The following is a 22,920-nucleotide window of genomic DNA, read 5'->3' as shown; positions in this document are numbered from 1 at the left end:
CGAATGTGAGTTGAACGAAAAATTGTATGCGCCTAGTCAAGAATGACTATCTTTGACAGTGGCAGGTACTCCTCAACCTCTGGCATCGCTGTTTTTCAGACATCGACAAATTTTCCCGAGTTCCGACTAACATTTTGCAAAAATATTTTTTGCTTTTTTTCTAACAATTTAATATTTCGTTTCTTTAGTAATTTATTACATATAAAAGGTGAGTGGCTTGCAAAATTTCAACAATAATACAAAACAATTAAATAGAGCGCTCAAATGGTTAAAAAATCAATCGAACATTGAACTCGGTGGTAGTGTTGGGAGTAGAAAACCCTAAAAAGTGTGGTGTGGTCCGGTGCCGATGAAACGCCTTCTATGGTGTAAATTCTATTGTTTTAGAGTGTCACGAAATGATTGCTGCAAAAATTTTGTATATCATGTGCAAAGCTGGAATGTCGTACATTAAATTATGTGTAAATTTAAAAAAAAAATAGTGAATTGTGGTTTCAAATCTTAAAAAAATGCAACAAGTATGACAGATTTACTTGTATGGGCAGACACATTTGACGTTTCCAATTGGTCGCTGAGAGCGCAAAAGAGAGGGAGAAATAGAGCACAGACTGAGATTTTTGGCAAATGTCACGGCGAATAGGCGAAGAGTGAGCATTACTTTCATTCGTCCCAGTATTGAAGTTTGCCAAGACGGAAACGTAGAAAAAATAGTTAACCAAAGAAATAAAACGCAGAAAACACTCTTCACTTTACAGTTTTATTGACAAAAGAACAATTTATTTGTAGTCCAATGAAAATGTAATTGGAATTGTGAATTCACCACTTACCATTGAGTCGCAAATTCTCGCAAAGGTACGAAGAAATTTGCGGAAATCAATAATTGATGTGTGTAGTCAGTTGTGTGCTCCTTTTTGGGGGGACAAGCGAAGCAAAAACTCCCCTCAATACAGAAAAATATTGTATGGACATTATAGTAAAGTGTAGTGGCCACAATCGTGGATTTCTTCTTTGGGTGCCACTCCATTCATATATTTGTGTGGCCATTATACCTATCCCCTCGCCATAATCATCAACTAACTTTACATTTAAGCGTCACGCAACAATTACAATGTGGTCTTTCTATTTTTTGTTTTTTATATAAAAAAAGTGCGGCTGCCACAACTACAACGTCGAAGACGTAAACGAAAGAAAAAACAAAAAGCTCACGGTTGAACATCATCACCATCATGTTTTGGGACAAGAACGATTCACCCTCACAGAATATTGAGGCTCTACTGGAGAAGGAAGTAAGTAATTGCAGTAAATCATTTGCAAATCTGTTACTAATATGAACAAAATCTATTTTGAATCATTCGCTATGTCCTCCCTTGGCCCTTGTGTGTGCGGTATGTCGATGCGCCGTATGTTGCTTGCGATGTGGTTGACAGAACGTCACAGTTGAAGAGTTTTTGGAAGAGGACGACATCATACAAGAATGTAAAACTTACAAGAAATGCATTGTCAACTAGTAAGTATTAGTGAATAGTGTTCTAATAACTTTGACCACCGAGCAAGACCAAATCTTAAATGCCCTCTCAACGATTGTGCAAGCAGAAACTGTAATCTATTTCAAAATACTTCGAAAATGTGTATGACGCACCACAGTAATGTGGATAGTTAAGCAATATAGGCTAAGATCATTTTTAAGAACCCACCCACCACCCGCTTGCCAAAAAATAGTTTTTCGATTTAATTTTGGATAGTAATAATTTTTTTACCCTCTACCATAGGATGGGGGTATGCTGATGTTTGTAACTCCTCGAAATATTTGTCTAAGAGCCCATAAAGTATATATATTCTTGACGGTCATAATATTTAAAGTGGATCTAGCCATGTCCGTCCGTCCGTCTGTCTGTCGAGAGCATGCTAACTTTCGAAGGAGTAAAGCTAGCCGCTTGAAATTTTGCACAAATACTTCTTATTAGTGTAGGTCAGTTGGGATTTTAAATGGGCCATATCGGTTCATGTTTTGATATAGCTGCCATATAAACCGATCTTGTGTCTTGATTTCTTGAGCTTCTAGAGGGCTCAATTTTTATCCGACTAAGCTGACATTTTGCACAAATCGTTTCAGTATGACATCCAACAACTGTGTTAATTTTGGTTGAAATCGGTCTATAACCTGGTATGGCTGTCATATTAACCGATCTGGGGTCTTGACTTCCGGAGCCTCTAAATTTTGCATGTGATGTTTTATTATGACTTCCAACCACTGTGCTAAGTATGGTTCAAATCGAACTATAAGCTGATACAGCTGCCATATAAACCGATCTTATCAAATCCTGACTTTGAGTCACTAGAGAGCGCAATTCTTATCCGATTTGGATGAAATTTTGCATGAGTTTGTTACGAGTTCCAACAAATATGCTAAGTATGGTGGAACTCGGTCCATAACCTGATAGAGCTGCCCTATAAACTGATTTGGGGTCTTGAGCCACTAGAGGGCGCAATTCTTACCCTATTTGGCTGAAATTTTGCATGACGTGTTTAGTTATGACTTCCAACAACTGTGGCAAACATGGTCCAAATAAATAACCAATGGCTGTCATATAAACCGATCTGGGATCTTGACTTCTTCAGCCTCTAGAGGGCGCAATAATTTTCTAATTTGGCTGAAATTGTTTTCAACGGCTTCTCCTATGACCTTCAAAATACGTGTCAAATATGGTCGGTATCGGTCTATAGTCTGATACACCTCCCCCATAAACCAATCTTCCTTTTTTACTTCTAGAACTAGGGGCGCCAATTCCTATTCGAATTGGCTGACATGACAATGACTTATTCTATGGTCTCTAGCATTCAATTCAACTACGGTACGAATCGGACCATAACTTCATATAACTCCAATAGCTTAGAAATTCTTCTAAAAAGAGATACCGGGAAAAGAACTCGACAAATGCGATCCATGGTGGAGGGTATATAAAATTCGACCCGATCGAACTTAGCACTCTTTTACTTGTTTTTTTATTATATTTTCGTTGTTTTTTTTTTGCTCGTGGAAAATCGTCCCCATATCGTCACTAGGGTTAACATATATAGATCCTTTGTAATTGGGAATTTGATATAAGGTATTACCGTTTATGGATGGCCATTTAGACCAAAATAGTGCAAATTGGATATTCCTATAAACAAATGCTTCAGAACATCCGCCGCTGTCATAGCTGTCACGAGAAGCTTAGCTACGAGCTAACGGGCGCGTCCACAGGTTACGGGTAGTGGAATGCGGAGTAGCTGCAATGTCAATCGCTGAGTGTCAGTGAGAGGCCGGGCGTCACCGGCTCCTGCATTAATACTAAATGCCTATGATCCTCGATGTAACAACAATTATTGACGCCTTTAAATAACCAATGGCCACCATTTTCTCGCGGCGATCGGTCCCTTGGACCGGAACGAGCTTGTTCACCTACAGGTGCTTGACGAGGAACGCCACCTCCACAGCAAATGTGGCAACAACAACAGACAACGCCCTCCTGATGACGACTTCCGTCGACTTGTTAAGTACTTGATTCAAGCATCGTTCTCCAAAACTTAGTCCCGAATAGTTTATCAATAAAATTTGCTTTTAGGTCGAAACAATAGCCGTCAGATTGAGTAAATGGCATATTTTCACATCAAATTGACTCTCAGATTTGACCGTCTACTTCTAAACATAAGGTTAAGACTTTGGCATTTCTATTCCTACTCTATTCTCCGTGTATAACAACAAGGGTCAGACTGACGACAGCGTTAGTTTTCATCGCAAAGACTACCATCGTCCGACCGTTCCACCGTCGACAAGATTCTTTTTGCGGGTAAGATTTTGTCTTACTGTCATCAGCAAGCCATTATACCGTATAGGGACGGATATTTTGGTGTTAAAAGCATATCTTTTTCCGTTATAAGAAAACTTATCCTCTACAATATTGAAACTATTAGCAAGGGCCACTTGCCAAATGGCCTCGCTGCTGAGCTGGCCACTCATATATTAGTAATGATCCATGCTTCATCTTGGAAAGAATCCAGAATTCGTTTGTACTGCCAGCCTTAGCAATGATAACCGGAATGCCGAAATGCCAACATGACAAAATGCAAAATGCAAGCTGGAACCTTGAGGTCCGATCTGTGTGGTGTCCATTGGCTGTCACGAGAAGCTTAGCTGGGAGATACCGGGTGCGTCCACAGGTTGCGGATAGTGTAATGCTCCATACCGAGTAGCTGCAACGGCAGTCGCGGAATATCATCGGTATCGAGCGCAGAGTCTCAGGAGAGGCCGGCAGTGCCTATGATGCTCGATATGACAACGCGAGTTATTGGCGACTTTAAATAACCAATAGCCACCTTGTTCCCGCGGCGATCGGTACTTTGGACCGGATCGAGCTTGCACACATACATGGAAACGTGGGCGGTATAGTAATCTAGTCATTCCGTTTAAAACACCTCGAAATATTAACCTGGGACCATATAAAGTTTATATATTTTTGATCCTCTTGATATTCCAAGTCGATTTAGCCACGATTAAGGTCGCACGAATACAGCTGGCCACATGAAACCTTGCAAAACTACTTCTTATTGATGAAGGTCATTGGAGATTGCAAATGGTTAGGATTTGGATATAGCCCCCATATAAACCTATTGATCGATTTGACTTCTTGAGTACCAAAACGCGATTTGGCATAATTTTGCCATTAATGACTTTTCCTACAAACGTGCCAATTATGATGTGAGTGGATCCATTACCTCATTTAGCTCCCATATAATCCGATCTCCCGATTGTACTTATTGAACCCCTAGAATGCGCAATTCTTATCCAAGTAGGCTGAAATTTTGCATAACGTACGACCTCCAATATTTATGCCAAGTATGATGTTAATCGGTCCAGAACATGATATAGCTCCCAAATAATCTCGCGGCAGCCCTCGCCATGAAGGCTTTCATCGGGTCAATCCGGTACGTACAACCGGCTGCCATGGGATTGAAATCTATCTCTGAATTTGGCTTGCACAATATTATACAAAATAAACTATTGGGTTGCCCAAAAAGTAATTGCGGATTTTTCATATAGTCGGCGTTGACAAATTTTTTCGCAGCTTGTGACTCTATAATTGCATTCTTTCTTCTGTCAGTTGTCAGCTGTTACTTTTAGCTTGCTTTAGAAAAAAAGTGTAAAAAAGTATATTTGATTAAAGTTCATTCTAAGTTTTATTAAATTAAATTAAATTACTTTTTGGGCAACCCAATACATGATATGTAAGCAATACCTTTTGAGCTGTTGTCGCAGAGACCATACAAATCAACATCTTGTGGATAGATATCCACCGCCCAGAAGTCTTAAGGTAGATCTACATGATCTATAGCGTGAGGTTCAGCGCTACAAGAGAACCTCTAGATCAAGCGGCATATCAAGCAGGTCTAGACAACATTCATGCAGATGCGGTAAATAACTACCGGGTGAATGTAGTCCTTGGAGAACGACCGCCTCCCATTGCACCTGAAGAACTTGACCTTCCCTGGCAAACCAGTGTAGTTCTGGCTCAATTACGTTCAGGCAGATGCATCCGCCTTAAATCCTACAGAGTAAGGATTGATGCCGACGTGCAAGGTGTATGTCCCGACTGTGACCAGGGACCACACGATACAAGTCATCGGTTTAACTGCCCAGTCACAACCATTCGACTCAGACCCAGATCCCTCTGGACGCACCCCATCTTAGTTGCAGAGTTATGGATCTTGACACTCAACAGAATCATGCAGACGAAAGATAAAACCAGAACGGCTTTAATATCTTCGCAGTTGTGTGGGGCTGTAGATATATCCCCGCGTGGGTTTCAGCGCATAGGGGTGTTAGGAGGGTTGGAGCTTGCGTCCTCGGTTGCTGAACTTTTGGAGCAGAAGAAACTGCGGCATTGCTCTAATTGCTGTTCGGGTGTTGTTAATTCCGATCCGTTCTCATCTTTTACTGGTCGTCATATATTTTTGCCGCTCATTTTTTTATCGACTTGTAAACACCACTCACGTTTCCAATATTAGCTGCATTTTCGGCTTTCTCTGGCAGCATATTAAAATATATTCGTGTATCTTTGCGAACTAGGCATTTGACCAGCGAGGCAGTGGCAAGATATTCAGCCCTGGCTGTGGTTTTGGTAACCTAATTTTGCCCGTAGCAGGGCATTGCGTAGACGTTTCCGGTGTTGTATTTTCTCTATAGTTTCGTTGCCTATCCAAGGCATAGTCGAGCAACTCAGAAAGAGTTTGCTGATATGTACGTGGTCGACTTGATTACGGGTGTTTTCATCTTGTTTTTGCGCAGAAATCAACCAATCTGTCGCTATTGTCATTCCTAGTATCGCCAAGTCCTTGCATTTCCATGATTGATTATAGATTATTGTTATTATTGCCCACCTTGGCATTAGAATCTCCCATAACAAGTTTAATATATCATTTTGGTAGAGAGCGTGTCACTGAGCCGATTTGTGAATAGAATGGATCCTTTGTTTCGTTGTCATCGGGTTCGGTTGGCGCGTAGCATGGTACAATAGATATTTTGTGAAATTTCGAATTGAAACTTTCCGTCATGGTGTGTTCAGATATAACATTGTATGATAAAAGACCTCGCTTTGCTTTCCGCAGCAGTAGAAGATCCATAGTTTCGGATTTTGGTCATCGTACTTCACTTGAATCGAGGATGTCTTGGTTGTCGTTTGACATCTCATTCTAGACTTGGTAAAGTCTCGACGCTACTCAGAGATTTCTGACGTTCCATGTTCCAATCATGCACCGTGTTGTGAATCCATAGGTCTTCATCGGGGGGTTGTCGGTTTCATTATTTCTTGTTGATGTTTCTGTAATTGTGATTTTTAAGTGGATGGCGGATTGGGCCATCGTATCGGTACCTAGTGCTAGGGCTGCCTGCGACCCTCTTGGCCGGGTTTTCTTGATGGTAAATGTACTGAAATTCTGCGAGCGCCATCGTTGGCCATTTCTTTTAGCTCATCCGCTGCCGACCGTGCAATAGGGCCGTTTTCGTATCCGTGCAAGCGGGACACCCTCTGCTTGTGCTAAATTATTGGTTCGCCCCGCAAATTTTATTTCTGCGATTCCAGTCATAAAAGATGAGCTTTCGCCAATCCACTACCTAGGGAGTCGTCCGATGCGAGAAGTAGCATTGAAACTCAAACGTAAATCATCCAACATCCGTCTCCCGGTGAAAAGCGCCAGACTTTTTTCTGCGGTTTATGCCAAGCCCGTTGGCCCTCGTCCATCCTGACAACCTTCTAAAGGTTTCCCGAAGGAGGTTATCACTAAAAGTTACATGCTGTTTAAGCAATACCTTTTGGGCTGTTATCGCAGAGACCATCCAAATCATCATTTTGTGGATAGATATCCACCGCCCAGAAGCCTTTTGGTAGATCTACATGATCTAGAGCGTGAGGTTCAGCGCTACAAGAGAGAACCTCTAGATCGAGCGGCATATATCAGGCACGTCTAGACAACATTCATGCAGACATGTTAGCAGATGCGGTATGTAGTCCTTGGAGAACGACCGCCTCCCATTGCACCTGAAAAAAATTAACCTCCCCCTGCAAACCAGAGTGGTTCTGGCTCAATTACATTTCGGCAGATGCAGCCGCCTCAACTCCTAATGTTAGAAGCCCAATGGTGGCTGTTTACTTTCGTGTATAGAGCAAGAAATTTATTTTCCTAGAAAATTTCTTAAAATTTGGTGAAATAAAAAATTGCAAATGCAAATTTTTTCCTGAACATTCCATTACGGAGTTGCGGATATACTTCCCTCAAATCAAAAAGTTCTGTCACAAACATACATGTTTGAGGTACCTCCTTTTTAGAGACAAGTCCCAAGGCTAGCTTATAGAGCGAAACCATTTTTAACAAATGTTGCATTGCGTGGTTAAATACTTCCCAAATGTCACTGGCATAACGATTTTTTGGAGCCCAGCCTCCATAAATGAGAGATGGGATTACATACAAAAATTATCAAATCTAGAATACAGTTTTGGGCTGGTTTAGGTTCGAGTGGTAGTCTTTTTCTAAACAGACTCACTTAGACTATTTTAGTCCATTGTAATACCCACCGTGGCGACAGACCTGGCCTCTAGCACACTAGCAACTTTTACATCTTTAGCAACTTGTTGCTAATATAATTTTCCATATCATTTATTTTTCAGTTTTACTCGCCCAGATGTCATTAAACGTATGATTGAATTAATAACCACAGAACCTGCAGAGGATTTGCCATTGGCCCTACGTTTTCGCCATGCCAATGTCGCTTGTGAAATTTTATTGCTGTAAGTTTTTCCTGGCATTTCGTTTTGGGGTTGCGTTTTATAATTTCATTTTCATTTTTTTTATTTTGTGGAATTTTCAGCGGCCTACCGTCCTTAGATGAGAAATTGATCTCCGATGAAGATACATTAAAAATGCTATATTCATATCTGGAAAATGAACCACCGTTAAATCCATTGCTAGCGTCGTTTTTTAGCAAGACATTTAGCATGCTCTTTACCAAAAAGTCTGATCAAGATTGGTTTTTGTATCAACAATTGTGCCTAAAACTTATGGAGTTTTTAAAAACGCAAAATAATTTTTTGGATTTGATGTGCAAGCATTTCAGCACGCCCGTTATACCCGATATCATAGTGGAGTTGATGCGCAATGTTGAAGGTGCCCAATTGAAGAGGAGTATGTATGAGGTGGGTAACAAAAATGTAGTTAAATGTCTGGTGGTTTTATGGTTTTAATTAATTGTCTCATTTGCCTCGTGTATTTTCAGTGGTTAAATGAAGAAAGACTGGTTGAAAAACTTATTGACATTATTGGTGATCCTGAACAAAGCGATAAGCACGTAAATGTTGCTGAATTTCTCTGTGATCTTATACACCAGGGACGTACTATGCGTCAAACTGAAAATGACACTTTTGAGCCGATTTTTAAAGTTTCCAATCCTATATTGAAAAGTATCGAAAGTGCTACCACTTTATTTGCCTTGTTTAATGTGATCCTGCAACCAAATGCTCTCGAGAGTGCTATTGTATCTGGCATTACGGTTGTACTTAAAGTTATCAAAATGGTTAGTGTGATGTAAGTATTGGCTAATGTTTTTCCTCTGTACATCTGTACATCTGTTAAATTATTGCCCTTGCTTTCATAATTTTTCAGGGATGAACGTGATGACCGTTGGCTCTATATACAAGCTCGTGAGCAGAAGGTACATGACGAATTTTTAACGACTGTGATGCGTGTTATTGAACCTCAACTAAAGTCCTTTAATGAATTACTTAGGAACCCGCCAAAAGTATTAAATTCAAAAGAAATTTGAAAAAAATGGAGTCTTTTACAGCATGAAGTTTTGCCTCTTATTTGCAGAAAGACGATATCATTACATCAGCTGCTGTACTCTCGCCGCCATTTGGAATGACCCGCTTGCAAGTCTGCCGAATTTTTACGGTATTGCTGGAAACTAAAAATGAGGAGATTACCAAAGCGTAAGAAACACGATTTCCGCATTTGATGATAAAGTAACCTTTTCTTTTTTTTCATTTAACTGACAATTTAGCATCTGTGCAACAGATTTCTTTGATATTCTGCTTTCACTCTTCAAGCAATACAGCTGGAATAATTTCCTTCACAGTGAAGTGGAAAAGTGTATTCATATCGCGTTTAAAAGTACGAATCTTAAAAAACCTAAACCCAAAACCGGAACTGAACCCGAAACAATTGAAAACATGCTAGACGATATAGTGGATATTGAATTCAACTTTATGAATGAATCAGAAGTTAAAGAGAGAGACCAAAACGGAGAGATTCTTCCGTCCGCCATACAAACTCATGTAAGAAATCTATTTTTAAGGCACAGGTAATGCTTGCTTTGGATAACAAATTAAAACACCATAAAAAATATGCCATGGTGGTAACACCTTCATTAATGCTTGCGAAATTTATGAGGGTATATAAAACTTCTTTGAGAAGAGGTATCGAGACACCGTTTGGAATTGGCCATATATAAGAGATCCCCTATCATTGATATTAGAGAAGTTCCTTTATGGAAAAATTGCATTTACGTGTTGTAGTAACATAAGGGCGGTAGTTACTGGTCGATGAAGGGTTACATTGCTATAATTCGGTGCATAGAACTGTCTGTCATGGTAGTTGTGACAGTGTGTTTGTAATCTCTTCCTCTTATAATTTCGTGGATAGTTCGGCTTGAAGTCATGTACAATTATTAAAAAAAGGTATCGGTGTTTTTTATTAATAGTTTTCTTTTAAATTTTCCAATATTTCGATTACCGCCGGTAATCTTCATCAGACAATGGATAACTAAAAGGATTATATTGGGTTGCCCAAAAAGTAATTGCGGATTTTTTTAAAAGAAAATAAATGCATTTTTAATAAAACTTAGAATTAACTTTAATCAAATATACTTTTTTACACTTTTTTCTAAAGCAAGCTAAAAGTAACAGATGATAACTGACAGAAGAAAGAATGCAATTACAGAGTCACAAGCTGTGAAAAAATTTGTCAACGCCGACTATATGAAAAATCCGCAATTACTTTTTGGGCAACCCAATAGTAACATAAAACATAATTTAACAAAAGCACAGAAACAAAGTATGAATTTGATTTGAATTTGGTGTAGGAGTCACAATTTTTGTGCGATCTCTACCAAATTTGGCATGAAATGTTTCGTGTGACCCAATATGTGTGCAAAATTTCATTTAAATCGGTTCAGATTTAGATATAGCTCCCATATATAACTTTCATCCTATTTGACCTTTTAAGGCTGTAAATGGCACAATTTTCGTCCGATCCTTACAAAATTTGGCACGAAGCGCTTTTTGTTACGTCCCAATATGTAATCAAAATTTCATCATAATTGGATTAGATTTATAGGGTGATTTTTTTGAGGTTAGGATTTTCATGCATTAGTATTTGACAGATCACGTGGGATTTCAGACATGGTGTCAAAGAGAAAGATGCTCAGTATGCTTTGACATTTCATCATGAATAGACTTACTAACGAGCAACGCTTGCAAATCATTGAATTTTATTACCAAAATCAGTGTTCGGTTCGAAATGTGTTCATTCACCGTAACGTTGCGTCCAACAGCATCTTTGAAAAAATACGGTCCAATGATTCCACCAGCGTACAAACCACACCAAACAGTGCATTTTTCGGGATGCATGGGCAGTTCTTGAACGGCTTCTGGTTGCTCTTCACTCCAAATGCGGCAATTTTGCTTATTTACGTAGCCATTCAACCAGAAATGAGCCTCATCGCTGAACGGTGAATGAACACATTTCGAACCGAACACTGATTTTGGTAATAAAATTCAATGATTTGCAAGCGTTGCTCGTTAGTAAGTCTATTCATGATGAAATGTCAAAGCATACTGAGCATCTTTCTCTTTGACACAATGTCTGAAATCCCACGTGATCTGTCAAATACTAATGCATGAAAATCCTAACCTCAAAAAATCACCCTTTATAAATAACTCCCATGTATATTTTTCATCCGATATGCACTTTTAAAGCTATTGTAGCCACAATTTTGGTCCCATCCTTACAAAATTTGGCATGGACCGTTTTATTCAACGTCCTCATATGTGTGCAAAGTTCCATAAAAATCGGTCAAGATTTAGATATAGCTACCATATATATTTTCATCCGATATGGCCTTTTAAGGCTATAGAAGCCACAATTTTGGTCCGATCTTTACAAAATTTGGCATGGACGTTTTATTCAACGTCCTCATATGTGTGCAAAGTTTCATAAAAATCGGTCCAGATTTAGATATAGCTCCCATATATATTTTTCATCCGATATGGCCTTTTCAGGCTGTAGAAGTAACAATTTTGGTCCGATCTCTACAAATTGACATCCCAATACGTGTGCAAAATTTCATCAAAATCGATAGCCAGATAGCGCCGACAAGCTAGTGCACACGCCTTATAAACGTGTCGCCTCCAGTCTTAAATAGTTCAGCGGGTAACCCGTCGGCTCCTGTTGCCTTGTTGTCATTCTGACTATGAGGTAAACATTCTATACTATCATCGGGGATTGGTTCTGCGGTATCCTCTTCGCCGCCATCGTCGGACACTAGCAGCTGGGTAAAATTTTCTTTCCATATCTTCAGTACACTAACCGTGTCAGTTACCCGATTTCCTTTTTTTCTCTGCAGGAGGATATGCCTGCACCAAAAGCCATCGGTTTGATGTTTAATTTTCGGACTTCATTCTGACTCCTGTACAACTCAATTCGCTCACACTCACGCCTTTCCATTCCATTTTTCTTTCTGTGAAATAGACGTTTCCCCTCTCTCTTTTCCGCAGATATTTGACGCGTTTGATTTCAGGGTTACTCTGTATGCCACATTCTTGGCATCCGTAGCATTTCGACACTCTTGGTCGTACCATTGGTTTCTTGGGGGAGACTACTTGGGCACAGTACGCATTTCGTGGTATTTTTCATGGAGTGGGCAATGGTTTGCCACTGCGCCCTTATATCGTCGGAACAAGGAGTGCTTTCATCAGGCAGCTCTGTCAGTTGAGTGGAGTATGCCGTTGTCATCTGTCGCATTTGCAGCTTTTCAATGTCTAGCTTCCTTGCAGTGTCAGATCGTACGTTTCTCGCCACACTAAGACGGATACGACACTTTGCTGCAACAAGGTAATTATCCGAATCGATGTTCGCCTCTCGGATCGACCGTACATCCAATACGCGGGTTGAATGTCATCCATCTATCAAATCATGATCTATTTGGTTTTTCGTGTTTTGATCGGGTGCCAACCATATGGCCGTGTGAATCCTTCGATGTAGGAATCTGGTGCTGCTAACTACCATGTTTTTTGCCGCGTGTAGTCTAAATTTTCCGACTGTTGGGCCAAAGATATTTTCCTTCCGTATTTTCACATTAATATCTCCCAGAACGATTTTAGTATCATAGGCGGAACAGCTGTCATATTCTCTTTGTAGGCGATCGTAGAAAATATCCTTGGTCTGTTCGTCCTTGTCTTCCGTCGGGGCATGGACGCAAATAATTTTGAAAATTTTGGGCTTTATGTGGATTGTGGTCGCAATCTCATGCACCGTAGGGGACAAATCCACAGCCAAATTCGTGCCTCGTCTTATGGTATTTATAATATAGGGCGTTGTTGTTGTTGTTGTAGCAGTTTATTATGTTGATTCTGTTGAGTGTCAAAACCCAGGAGCTCTGCGACTAAAATGGGGTGTGTCCACAGGGATCTGGGTCTGAGTCGAGTGGGTCTGGCCGGGCTGTTAAACAGGTGACGTTTAACGTGCGGTCCCTGGTTACAATCGGGACATACATCTTGCACGTCGGCATCAAACCTAGCTCTGTAGGAATTGAGGCGACTGCATCTGCCGGAACGTAATTGAGTCAGCACTACTCTGGTTTGTCGTGGGAGGTCGATTTCTTCAGGTACAATGGGTAGCGGTCGTTCTCCAAGGACTACATTCACCCGGTAGCCAATTACCGCATCTGCTACCGTGTCTGCATGAATGTTGTTTTGACCTGCTTGATCTAGAGGTTCCCTCTTGTAGCGCTGAACCTCACGCGCTAGATCATGTAGATCTACCTTAAGGCTCCTGGGCGGTGGATATCTATCCACAAGATGATTATTTGGATGGTCTCTGATATAACAGCCCAAAAGGTATTGCTTAGACAGTATGTAGTTATGTCTTCGCACTGGTAGGATCTTTGTCTCCTGAGAACCACATGAGAACTGAGGAGTCAGCCCGTCGTAGTTCGAAGGGCGGCATTCTGATAGATCTGAATATTATTCCACTGCGTTTCACAAAGTTGACGAGACCACACAGGCGCTGCATAACTTACCTCAGACCGGCCAATTGCTTTGTACGTGGTCAACAAGGTTTCTTTGTTTGCATCCCAAGTGCTGCCAGCAAGTGATTTGAGGACCATGTTTCTTTTATTGACTTTATCGCAAATTGCTCTGGCATATGGGGAGAATATGTAAGAGCTGTCAAATGTGACGCCAAGTATTTTGGGACACTTGATGGTCGGATTCATTTCTCCATCGACCACAACAGTGAGCTCAGTTGTTGTTGGTGTAGTAGCAGTTTGTGGTACATTAAGGCGGCAGCCCTTGCCGATGAAGGAATTCATCGGGTCAATCCGGTACATACAACCGGCTGCCATGGGATGACAGTGAGCTCAGTATTCACCTCACGCGTATTTGTAGTGAACAATGTGGCCGAAGACTATATGAAAAATCCGCAATTACTTTTTGGGCAACCCAATAATTATTATTTATGTATATAGATACGATTTATTTTTATTATATTTAATAATGCTGTCTTTTTTGCTTTCCACATTTTTGTTATTACAGCTTATTGTAAATTGTCGCCTGATTTCAAGACTTATAGAGTGCTGGACATTGAACCGGGAAAATGAGTAAGTCCACTATAGTGTTCAATTAATGTTGTCCATAGTCCTCAGTTTAATCAATGTTTTCCTTTTCCCACACAGAACGGAAAAGAAAGGTCGTCGTTTGGGTTATATGGGACATTTGATAAAAATCTGCAAACATATTTCAGAATGTATAACAGAATCGAAACATATCGGTGCCTTAGTTGACAGTAATCTAAAAGACGATACAGAACGTGAGCTATGGAAATCCATAGTGGATAGCACAGATGGTGAACTAACGCAAGCGTTGAAAATCCAAAGCAAACTTTTGGCAAATTGTGAGGCCAGTGACTACGATGTATCGCTGGACTTCCTAACTGACAATGACTTTTCAGATGCTTTGTAAGTATAGCAAGCCGCAGTTGTGTGAGCAGCTCATAGCTCACTTCGTAACATCGCCAGCATTGTTATGAATGTTATATTTATTTGTAATTGAATATTTCTTGTCTTTGTTTTCTTTATCCCTATTATATAAAGCAACAACCTGTGTGCTGTCACGGACTCCATGGACACAGTAAGTAGTCTTGAAACAGTGTGTGTTGTAATCTAGTGTTGTTTCACGGTTTCTTTTATGCCGAACTACCCAAAAGGCCATTGTTCTTGTTGTTGCTGTTAACTCCAGCTTTACAATTCGTGAAATTCGTACTAATGCTTCCTAATGTTTCGTTGTTTAAAGCCCACCAAAAAATAAAGCAAAAATTTTTACAACTCTTCTTTTTTAAACGAAAGAGGCGATCGATCCCTTTTTCTAATGTTTTGCTCTACCCATTCACCCAGTGTTTTGGTTAAAGTTGTTTCCTTTTTGTGTTTATCTCTTGAATTTCTAAGAGCATATGAAAACTTTCTCTATCTCTTTGAACATCACCAAACAAAAACAAACCATGAATTTTCATTGCCAAATTCTTGCCCGATTAATGAAATACTGAAAAACCAGGACTTTCTTTTTACACTTGATTACAATACCCAACATGATTCTGATGACGATGATGGAGGGGACGGCAATGATAGTGATGATCATAATGAGAACAGCAACGACGACGAAGGTCAAGACAACCAACAAGTCACAAATGCTCTCAATTTGTTTCAGTTCGGTCGCAGCAACGACGATGACGATGATGACGAAGAGGACAATGGCACATCTGGAGATGTGCTTTCGTTCGACGCCAAGTTGAAACTGTTTACAGCGACAAGTAATCCTTGGGACACGAATGACGAATTGTATATCTTTAAGTCTTCGCCGTCTTTGGCATGGCCTCAGGAAGCCTCGACCACCGACAATTTTGCCGATTTTGATGCTCATTTCAGTTCCTTTGCCAACGACATGAGTGACAGTTTAACAGGAGCTACTTCGGGGACAACGCCAGCGGCCAGTAATGATAACATTGGAGATTGTCCGACACCACGGCCGGAAGATAGCACCGGTAATAATTTTACAAACGCCCCAGCTACGTCTGCAACAACTTCCGAAGAATACGACAACAATGCGAATGTCGAAAAATTGGCATGGCCCGGCGAACTCTCATCATTCCATTCAAGACAAACGTTTGTAGATGATTATGAAGATGACGACGGTATGTGGACTAAACCCCTTGGCGGCGCATCAGCAGAAAATGACGTGCCTGAGGAGGAGGAGAAGGAGAAAAAAGATGCTGATAAAATTACAACTTGTGATGATGAAGATAACGTCGATGGTAAAATGGAAAACACGTCTGCGTTAACAAATGGTCCTACTAAAAGTACAGAAGACGAACCAGTCACAGCAATAGATAACGAGGAAAAGAAGGCTGAAACAAATCAATTGTAAGATACATATATTTTTCATATCATCTTTCATCCTATTTGAATGGAAGTCCAAATGCAGAGTAGTTTTAAAATTTTTATAATGTTTGGCAGCTGCAACACTATGCTGCAGAGAAGGTGCGCACACAATTAACATAGAAAGATTAGCAGGTTAATTTAAACAGTAATCTTTCGATTAGAAGATATATTTCGGTCTTAATATATTTTTTAGTAAACTCACAGGGGCTCAACTCTCATTCTATGTAAACACAAAATGAAAAGTTTTTTTTTACGTTTTTATAGCGTATCTCATTCCTGTTTAGGCAAACACAAAAAAAATGTTATTTTGTCAGCATGTTCTCAAATGAAAACGAAAATGAAAATATTTTTTCCATTTCAAGTTTTCACAGAAAGAGGTTTGAGGACGACCAACAAACATAGTAAATGCTGGCAAAAGTAGCCAATGCTCATTACATAGAAAAAAATAAAAACAGGTTTCAATCACGAAATTAATTGATCCAATTAATTTTTTAATTGAAACTGCTTCAATCACGAAAATGATAATAACCGTTTTTGAAAAAATTTTCAATTAAAAAATTCCATATCCAAATAAAAAAAATATTGACATTTTCAATTAATTTTTCAATTGATCCAATTAATTGAAATTTTTAATTGATTCAAATAAAAAATTATTGCAATTTTTTGAAAATTACAATTTTTTCTTATTTGGTACACAAATGTTTAACTTCTAGAACATGAACTTGAGGTGCGTTGTTTGAGCAAAGGTTCATGGGCAACCGTATAAAACAAAACATCCCCTTTAGATTTGTGGATGTTGTTGTAGCAGTGTGTTGTGCAGAGGCGGTATCCCTTGGGATGAAGGACTCCATCCGGTTAATCCGGCAGGTAGAACCGCCTGCCATGGTATTGCTATAGATTTGTCGAGATGTGGGACGTGCGGGTTTTTGAAATCTCCTTCCCTTTATATTGTAGGGGGCAAAATAGCTTTTAATTGAATTTGATTAAAAAATGTCGGAATCAATTAATTTTTTAATTGAAAACTACAAAATTTTCAGATTCAATTAAAGAATTAATTGAATCAATTAATTTTTGAATTGAAACTGGCAAAAATTTCCATCGCGACTGTAATTGAAAAAAAATATATAGTATTCAATTAATAAATGATTGAATCAAATAATTTTTCAATTGAAAACAATTTTATTTTCTATTAAATTTGAGATTGAAAAATTTTTGACAAATTTTTCTGTGTAGTTTTGCTTATTTAAGTAAGTAACTTAATTTTAGAATGTAAAATTAACTATGCTTTAAATTAACTTTTTATACCCACCACCGTAGGATAGGGGGTATATTCATTTAGTCATTCCGTTTGCAACACATCGAAATATCAATTTCCGACCCTATAAAGTATGTATATTTTGGATCGTCGTAAAAGTCTAAGACGATTTTACGATATCCGTGTGTCTGTCCGTTCGTCTGTTGTAATCACTCTATAGGCTTCAAAAATTGAGATATTGAACTAAAATTTGGCACAGATACGTCTTTTTAATGCACACTGGTTAAGTTCTTGAACGGGCCAAATCGGACCATACTTGGATAAGGCTGCTATATAAACCGATTTTCCGATAAAGGGCCTAATGCTCATAAAAACATAATTTTTCATTTGAAACAGTGAGTAGTTTTAGGTCTCCCGACATCTGGCCCAAATATGGTTCAGATCGGAGTATATTTAGCAATAGCTGCCATATAGACCGAACTCCCGATAAAGGTTCTGAAGCCCATAAAAGCATTATGTTTTATCCAATTTCACTGAAATTTTAAACTGTGAGTAGTTTTAGGCCACCCGCCATTCGACCCAAATATGGTACAAATAGGACTGTATTTAGATATAGCTGTCACATAGACCGATATGCCGGTTAAGGGTCTGAAGCTCATAAAAGCTTTATTTATTATCCGATTTTGTTGAAATTTGAAATGCAAAATTAAACAGTGACTTATATTTATTGCACCACTCAATGTCCGTGCCGAATTTGGGTGGATAAATTATCCAATTTTCATCGGATTGTGACGAAAGGGGGTTTACATATATACACGAGGTGGTGGGTATCCAAAGTTCGGCCCGGCCGAACTTAATTCCTGTTTACTTGTTTAAAATGTTTCGTCTAGTTAATTCTTGTTAGTCGAATTTTTCTAGCCATTGTTACTAATTCGCCATAAGCCATAAACAAAAGCGAAGAAAGGCTTCCGAAATTTCATAAGAATAATCTTTTGGGTTCTTAAGTGATGGTTCGAAACGTAGCGGAGTTGGAAACAGGTCAAAGTTCTGTTAGCTTCTATTGGATAAGAAGAATATAACATCGTTTTAACACGAGGCGTTTGGAATTTTTTTGTCCGATTTTGATGACATTTCACAAGTATTATTTTTTTAGACCACCTACATAAATTTTTTGGAATTTAAATTAAAGGAAAAAACTTTCATAATATTATGATTTTCATAAGATATCTTCACAGGAATTCCCGCCTTTTCTCCCTTTTTTATAACCCCGTAATCCAGAGTCCGATCCCGGGAATTCTCCAAAAATGTAGCTCTTTAAAATCAACAGACGCAAACATTGCCTGACCAAATACTTTTTATTAGTGTAGGTCGGTTGGGATTGTAAATGGGCCAATTCGGTCCATGTTCTGATATAGCTGCCAGTAAAACCGTTCTGGACTCTTGACTTCTTCAGCCTCTAGGGGGCACAATTCTCGTCCGAAATTTTGCACGTGGTGTGTTGGTATCACTTTCCAACAGTTGAGCTAAGTACGGTTCAAATCAGTTCATAACCTCATATAGTTGCCATAAAACCGATCTTAGATCTTGACTTATTCAGCTTTAAGAGGGCGTAATTCTTATCCGATTTGGCTGTAAGTTTGCACGTGGTGTTTTGGTGTCACTTCCAACCACTTTGTAAGTACGGTTAAAATCGGTTAATGACTTGGTGTAACTGCCATATAAACCGATATTGGATCTTGTCTTTTTGATCCGATTGGCTGAAATTTTGCATGAGGTGTTTTGTTATGACTTCCTGTGTGCTTAGTTTGGCGCAAATCGGTACATGATCTGATAAAGCTGCCATATAACCCGATCTGGGATCTTGACTTCTAAAGCCTCTAGTTGGCGCAGTTATTATCTAATTTGGTTTAAATTTTGTACAACGGCTTCTCCCATGAGCTTCAATATACATGTAAAATATGGTCTGAATCGATCTATAGCTTGATACAGCTCCCACATAAACCGATTTTGCTTCTTGAGCCCCTACAAGGTTCAATTCTATTAAAAAGTTTTTAAAAATAGAGATATTGAGCTGAAATTTAGCATAGATTCTTTTTAGTCCATAAGCAGGTTAATTTCGAAGATGAGCTATATCGGACTATATCTTGATATCGCCCCCGTATAGACCGATCCGCCGATTTAGGGTTTTAGGCCCATAAAAGCCACATTTACTATCCGATTTTGCTGAAACTTGGGACAGTGAGTTATGTTAGGCCCTTCGACATCCTTCGTCAATTTGGCCCAGATCGGTCCAGATTTGGACACTGAGTTGAATTAGGACATTCGACTTCATTCTTCAATTTGGCCCAGATTTGAATATAGCTGCCATATATACAGATCTCTCGATTTAAAGCTTTGGGGCGCATTTATTGTCCGATTTCGCCGAAATTTGGAACAGAAAGTTGTGTTAGGCCTTTTCCAGGGGCAAACTTCTCACATATTGATGAGTGCAGTCCGATTTAGGTTTTAAGCTCAATGATAGGGGGCCTCTCTTTGGAGAGGAGGCAACGTCACAAATGTTGCCAGCATTAGGAGGGGAAACCCCTGCTGAAAATTTTTTCTGATAGTCTCGCCTGGATTCGAACCCTGGCGTTCAGCGTCATAGGCGGACATGCTAGCCTCTGCGCTACGGTGGCCTCCTAATAATAATGATACCATGGTGTCTATAGTTCGAATCAAACTCATGACTCTGCAGTGGCAATCCGAGCACGCTGCCAACTATGCTTCCTATGGTAGAATAAAATACGAACTCTGCATTTGGCTTCTAAACGTTTACTACTTTCAATAATTTTCCGTTTATTATTATATTTTTTAATAGTTTTAATTTTGAATTGTATTTATTTTTCTTTAATTTCGTTATATTGAATGAGTTTTTTTTCACTTAAATAAGCTTAAAATCACCAAGGCTTTGAAAAGAGAAAAAATTTACACATGCTTATTCGAGTATATACCCCAATTAATACTTTTCGCTTTCGCTCTCTCTCTCTCTCTCTCTCTCTTTCTTACTCTCTATGGTTTTAGGAATAGTTCAGAAAATGAACAACCTGCACAAGAAGATGACAACAATACCAACATCACAACATCGAAAGAAGAAAATGTTGATAAAGAAGTGAATGATGTTAATAAGGATATTAATAATGAGGAAGAGGAGTTAATAAATAAGCACAAATCAATCACAATAGAGACAGAGAGCAATGTTAAGGATACAAAGGAGACAACAGCGGCTGCTGCTGTTATCACAACGGCTTTAACAACAACATCAACAGATAATTCTACAACGTAAGGTGTTGAAGCATTTGCAATGAGATTTTTGAACATTTGATGAAATAAGAAATGAATTACACACACACACACACACACATATATACACACAATACAAATGTCACTTTGTCGCACATATACAAACATTTCGAACCTATGTATACTTCCTTCTCTAGAAGCAATCTTTTCCAAAAAAACCAAAAAAAAAAACAAAAATCACAACATCGCAAAACATACAATGTTGTACAGAGCTAATTTACAAGACATTCATAGTGTTGTTGTTTTTGTGAAATTAAATGCAAAAAATCAAAGAAAACAAAACTAAACAAAACTAAACAAAAAGATCAGTAAGTTGAGATTGAGGTTGAAAATATGTTTGTTCACATGTTCTGTAGTTAGAGTTATGTTAACTAATTTCTCTCGAGTACCAGAAGAATACGTTTCATTTGTTTCCCTCGTCCAACCTTCCTCCCCTTTTCCCAAAGACGTTCATCATTCCCCTAACGCCAGTTATGGTGTGATGCTTTCGTTATTCCTTTTCGCCCCCAATAACCCCAACACATCCCCTCCTTTTTTCATTGCAAATTTTGCAAGATGCAACAATATTTAATTAAATAGCATTATAACGTAATAATAAACATAATATATTTAATAATAAACTATAATCAATTAGGCTCGTAGTACATTAAACAAATTGTGTATTAATTGCCCGCCCAAAGCGTATTTAATTGAAATTATTAAAAAAAAAGTTAGTAAGAAGCAACTTGTATCACATACTATTACTGCAACTACCACAACTACTACTACTACTACTATATGATATACATACAGATATACACGTATAGTTGTATTTTTTAAAATAATTTCGAAAAACGTTAAGTCCTCGCTCGTATTGCCAATTGTGTTTAATAAGAGATATGTTATAGGCTTATTTTTTTTTTAATTTAGATTGTTTTTTCCTTTTTTCTTCCTTTTGTATACTCCTTCTATCAATGATGATGATGATGATGGTGGTGATGATATTGTTGATTTTACATTTAGTTTGTCTCATACATAAGTACGTACACACATACAAATCCACATCATATATATATAAAAAAGAAAATTAAATAATTAAATATATATATATTTTTATAGTTACGTCTCATACGCTTAAAGCGAAGTATGTGCTGCTCACTTAAAATTACCGAAACACTAAATTTAATAATAAAATGTTTAAATAAAAAGAAAGAAAAAGAAAAAAAAGAGTTAAAAACATAAACCAAAAACCCATGTAAAAAAAATGCCGTAACGGAAATTTATACCAAATTATATTTTTTTTAGTTAAAAATACACCACACTGACATGAAACCTAAATGCTTCTTGTTTTTAAGTTCTACTTTGAAACAATAACAACTGAATTATTTGATAAATAAAAAAAATCAAAGCATTTTTACAATACACTCACCAAGTGTTCGTCCAAAAACCAATGGAAAAATAACAAACATAACGAAAAACATGCAGAATTTTTTTAAGATTATTAAAAATAATATCAACTGTGTTTGTAAGGCTATATAAAAAGAGATTAATTACTATTTTTTTTAATATCTAAACTCAATGTAATTCCCCGCCTTAATTCGTAAATGTGTCTAATAAAAAAGTTTAACTAAGAAAAACTTGTAAAAATAATATAAGAAAAACGTTAAGAAACTAAACCAATGCATACATACTTCGAAAATAATAGGACCCTATATAAAATATTAATATTAAGCAGAAGGCATATTTATTTAAAGATTTCCAATTCCTCATTGGCTTTGTGTATATGAAATGCTAAAAACGTTTACTGAGATATTGAAGTCGCTATGAACACTTGATAAAAACATGTCGCTGATTTTCCAACTTTCTATTACTGGGACATTCTAACCGGACATTCTAACCGTAGCATAGAGGTTAGAACGTCCGCCTATGATGCCGAACACCTCAGTTCAATTCCTGGCGATAACATCAGAAAAAAATTCAGCTGGTGTTATCTTAACTTGTAAAATTTTTTTACGAACTGGCGTCATGCCACTTATACATGGCAATAAAA

At 38.3% G+C, this 22,920-nt stretch overlaps 1 protein-coding gene across 5 annotated transcripts; it reads left to right on the top strand.

The window, feature by feature from the left end:
• Nucleotides 1–97: 97 nt before the first annotated feature.
• LOC106089050 (serine/threonine-protein phosphatase 6 regulatory subunit 3) lies at nucleotides 98–22,051 on the top strand. 5 transcript variants are annotated; one of them, XM_013254802.2, is made up of 16 exons: nucleotides 668–852; nucleotides 1,148–1,286; nucleotides 1,428–1,507; nucleotides 8,202–8,321; nucleotides 8,402–8,726; nucleotides 8,807–9,114; nucleotides 9,193–9,328; nucleotides 9,400–9,518; nucleotides 9,590–9,863; nucleotides 14,400–14,464; nucleotides 14,540–14,821; nucleotides 14,957–14,993; nucleotides 15,414–16,279; nucleotides 20,613–20,870; nucleotides 21,894–21,909; nucleotides 21,990–22,051. In XM_013254802.2, exons 2-15 carry the CDS (start codon nucleotides 1,227–1,229, stop codon nucleotides 21,907–21,909), a joined length of 2,946 nt encoding a protein of 981 aa, XP_013110256.1. In that variant the 5' UTR covers nucleotides 668–852; nucleotides 1,148–1,226; the 3' UTR covers nucleotides 21,990–22,051. The 5 variants fall into 5 exon arrangements, with proteins under 5 accessions (XP_013110255.1, XP_013110256.1, XP_013110257.1 ...); XM_013254801.2 differs by lacking the exons at nucleotides 668–852; nucleotides 21,894–21,909 and adding an exon at nucleotides 98–208; XM_013254803.2 differs by lacking the exon at nucleotides 21,894–21,909 and having other exon boundaries at nucleotides 15,567–16,279.
• The last annotated feature ends 869 nt before the right edge of the window (nucleotides 22,052–22,920 follow it).

The sequence above is a fragment of the Stomoxys calcitrans genome, chromosome 1 (assembly GCF_963082655.1).
Source record: "Stomoxys calcitrans chromosome 1, idStoCalc2.1, whole genome shotgun sequence".
Taxonomy (NCBI): domain Eukaryota; kingdom Metazoa; phylum Arthropoda; class Insecta; order Diptera; family Muscidae; genus Stomoxys; species Stomoxys calcitrans.
Note: the sequence above shows the minus strand (reverse complement) of the source record. Positions and strands in the feature narration are given on the sequence as shown.

Excerpts from the sequence above, each read along its gene's own strand:
- LOC106089050 (XM_013254801.2), top strand. The coding sequence starts at position 1,227 with ATGTTTTGGGACAAGAACGATTCACCCTCACAGAATATTGAGGCTCTA. Across the intron at positions 8,727-8,806 it reads TGAAGAGGAGTATGTATGAG|TGGTTAAATGAAGAAAGACT; the intron begins GTGGGTAACAAA and ends GTGTATTTTCAG. Across the intron at positions 14,822-14,956 it reads AATGACTTTTCAGATGCTTT|CAACAACCTGTGTGCTGTCA; the intron begins GTAAGTATAGCA and ends TATTATATAAAG.